Below are 3,249 nucleotides of genomic sequence, written 5' to 3' on the forward strand. Positions count from 1 at the left end.
CAGCATGTATGGGAGCATGCATGACAGTATGTATGGGAGCATGCATGACAACATGTATGGGAGCATGCATGACAACATGTATGGGAGCATGCATGACAGCATGTATGGGAGCATGCATGAGAGCATGTATGGGAGCATGCATGACAGTATGTATGGGAGCATGCATGAGAGCATGTATGGGAGCATGCATGAGAGCATGTATGGCAGCATGTATGGGAGCATGCATGAGAGCATGTATGGGAGCATGCATGACAGCATGTATGGGACCATGCATGACAGCATGTATAGGAGCATGCATGAGAGCATGTATGGGAGCATGCATGACAGCATGTATGGGAGCATGCATGACAGCATGTATAATAGCATGCATGACAGCATGTATGGGAGCATGCATGACAGCATGTATAAGAGCATGCATGACAGCATGTATGGGAGCATGCATGACAGCATGTATAAGAGCATGCATGACAGCATGTATGGGAGCATGCATGAAAGCATGTATAAGAGCATGTATAAGAGCACATTATGAGACGAACGCCTTCGTGTCACAGCCATGCACATACTTAACTGTCTAACGTGGTTTTTAATTCGCCCATACGGACAGAATTATTTAGCCGGAGATCTACAGCTAACGCTGGCCTATTATATGTGAAACCTATACTGCATTAATTCAAATTTTACGTGCCGTTCTATAGGCACGGCAAAACATTAATTAAATAATCACACAGTTGTGATACAGAATATTTTATCAGCTACTTCTATTTACTGTCACCTATGTTTGACCATAATTATAAATGAGATATTGTCACCAATAGATTCACCCATAATGACACAGATAAAAACAAATAATATATTCAACTATAAAACTCTTTAACAGAATCGGCCGTAACATGAGAAACCCCAACATTTACCAGCGCACATTTCGCATTTTCGCAGTAACATTTGCTCATCTTCTCGTAGGAGCTACATCCTCACCGGTTCCTGACGTCTTCCAACAAACCGCTTCCGAATTTAATTCAGTCAAAAGTGCGTCGTTGATAATTTCAGGAATAATAAAATAATTATAGTAAATTATAATATAATATAATGTAATGTAATATAATATAATATAATATAATATAATATAAGAATATATATATATATATTCAAGAGATATTTTAAGAAGGCGAAGAAACTCCTCGCTTAGCTCAGTGTCGCCCTCTATGTATACTAATCGTACCCCATCAAATGAGCAGATCGCTTTATGAACATGAATTCCCCATTTTTATCCAACTGTAGTCATATCGCCGGAAGAGAACAGAAATGATTAATTATTACAAAATTGAAACCATGAATTATGAATTCCTGACAGTATAGAATTTAAAGTGTTATTCGGGCGTTGGGCAAGGTAAGTACAGTAGACCCGCCTCTATTCCCTGCCATCTCCTTTTTGCACTGCTCTACTGTTTGCTCAACTCACTGACGTTTATACACACACACACACACACACACACACACACACACACACACACACACACACACCGCACACACGCACACACCGCGCACACGCGCCACGCGCGCCACGCACGCACGGAACGCACGGACGCACTCCACGCACGCACGCCACGCGACGCACACGCACGCACGTCAACAAGCAAGCCATGAAATCTACAGGGGTACTGCCAGTGGGATCTGCCTTCCATAGAGCCGAATCAAGCTGTCCATTCACAAAATTGCTGCTCTCTGCTATCTATATGATAGGCGACGGATGCCCCCTTACGGACTGCCATTCATGCGCAGCTAATTATATAGCCAAAGTAATATCCGACAAATGCAAATATTATTATGCAGCTGCCTTGCTGTGTTACGCTGGCGCCGTTCCGTAACTTCCCTTCGTTGTTGAACCCGTGTTTTGCGTACCGCTATGCGTGTATGTTCATCGTATCTGCGACACCAGCAGTGTTTGCTACAGTTTGTGTCGTGTGTGTGCTGTGTGCTCGCTGTGTGTGCTTGTGTGTGTGGTGTGTTGTGTGTGGTGTGTGTGTGTGTGTATGTGTGTGTGTGTGTGTGTGTGTGTGTGGTGTGTGTGTGTGTGTGTGTTGTGTGGTGTGGTATGTGTGTGTGGTGTGGATGGGTGTGTGTGTGTATGCGCGTGCGCGCGTGCGCGCGTGCGTATGCGTATGTGTGTGGGAGGAGCACGTGTGGCGCTGTAACGTGATCTGCTCTGCGCTCAGCTTCTTGCAAAATAAGGCTTCGCTCATCAGGTTGGCGTGAGCAAGCTGAGCGTCTCGTCTCTCGGCTCTCTCTCGTCTCTCTCTCGCGCGCTCTCCTGTCTCTCTCACAATCACTCTCTCTCCTCTCTCCAAATCACACTCTCCACTCTCACTCTCACTACGCCTCTCACTACTCACTCTCACTCTCACTTCTCTCTCTCATCTCTCTCTCTCTCTCTCCTCTTCTCTCTCTCTCATCTCTCTATCTCTACTCTCCTCTCTCTCTCTTATCTATCTATCTATCTATCTATTCTATCTATCTATCTATCATATCTATCTTATCTATCTATCTATGCTCTCTCTCGCTCTCTCTTTATCTCTTCGCTCTCTCTCTCTCCGCTCCCTCTTCTCATCTCTTCTCTCTGCTATCGCGCGAAATATATATATATTATATCCATCTCTCCTCTCTTCTTCTTCTCTCTCCTTCCTCTCTCCCTTTCATCTCTCTCGTTCTCTCTCTCATATAGACACTCCCTCTCTCTCTGTGTGCATGTGTGTATCTCTCTCTATCTTCTCACCCTCTACTCTCTCTGTCTTCTCTCTTCGCTCTCTCCGATCTCCGCTCTGTATTCTCTCTTCTCTCTTTATCTCTCGCTCTCGTCTCTCTCATCTCTCTCTCTCTCTCTCTCCTCTCTATATATATCCATATATAATAGTTTACTATCATCGCCCTTCAGTTTCTCTCTCTTTCCCTCTCGCTACCCCTATCTCCATTAGTCAGGTCCGCGTGCGCGCTCTTGCAGCTGGCTCCCTCTACATGATATTATAATGCGATAGTTGTCAGATCTAGCGAGTGAGCGTGTCTGACGCGACAGACCCCAGTTTGAAAGCACTCACGGGATCAATTAAATATCGCATAATGACATTGAACTAGACTCTCTGTGGACGCAATCGCGTCGCCTTTTTATCTTATATTCGCTCTATTGTTCCCGAGACATGAGGGAAATTACTGCGAAATCGAGTTCGCGTTCGGAATATTTGATCATCGCAAAAAAAC

The 3,249-nt window shown here is 44.7% G+C and overlaps 1 protein-coding gene across 1 annotated transcript; it reads left to right on the top strand.

Annotated features, from left to right (window-relative positions):
- The first annotated feature begins 52 nt into the window (after positions 1 to 52).
- Positions 53 to 529, top strand: LOC106818244 (stress protein DDR48-like). Its single transcript, XM_014822966.1, has one exon. It carries the CDS (start codon positions 53 to 55, stop codon positions 527 to 529), a length of 477 nt encoding a protein of 158 aa, XP_014678452.1.
- The last annotated feature ends 2,720 nt before the right edge of the window (positions 530 to 3,249 follow it).

This window comes from Priapulus caudatus, unplaced genomic scaffold (genome assembly GCF_000485595.1).
Source record: "Priapulus caudatus unplaced genomic scaffold, Priapulus_caudatus-5.0.1 Scaffold2111, whole genome shotgun sequence".
Lineage (NCBI taxonomy): Eukaryota > Metazoa > Priapulida > Priapulimorpha > Priapulimorphida > Priapulidae > Priapulus > Priapulus caudatus.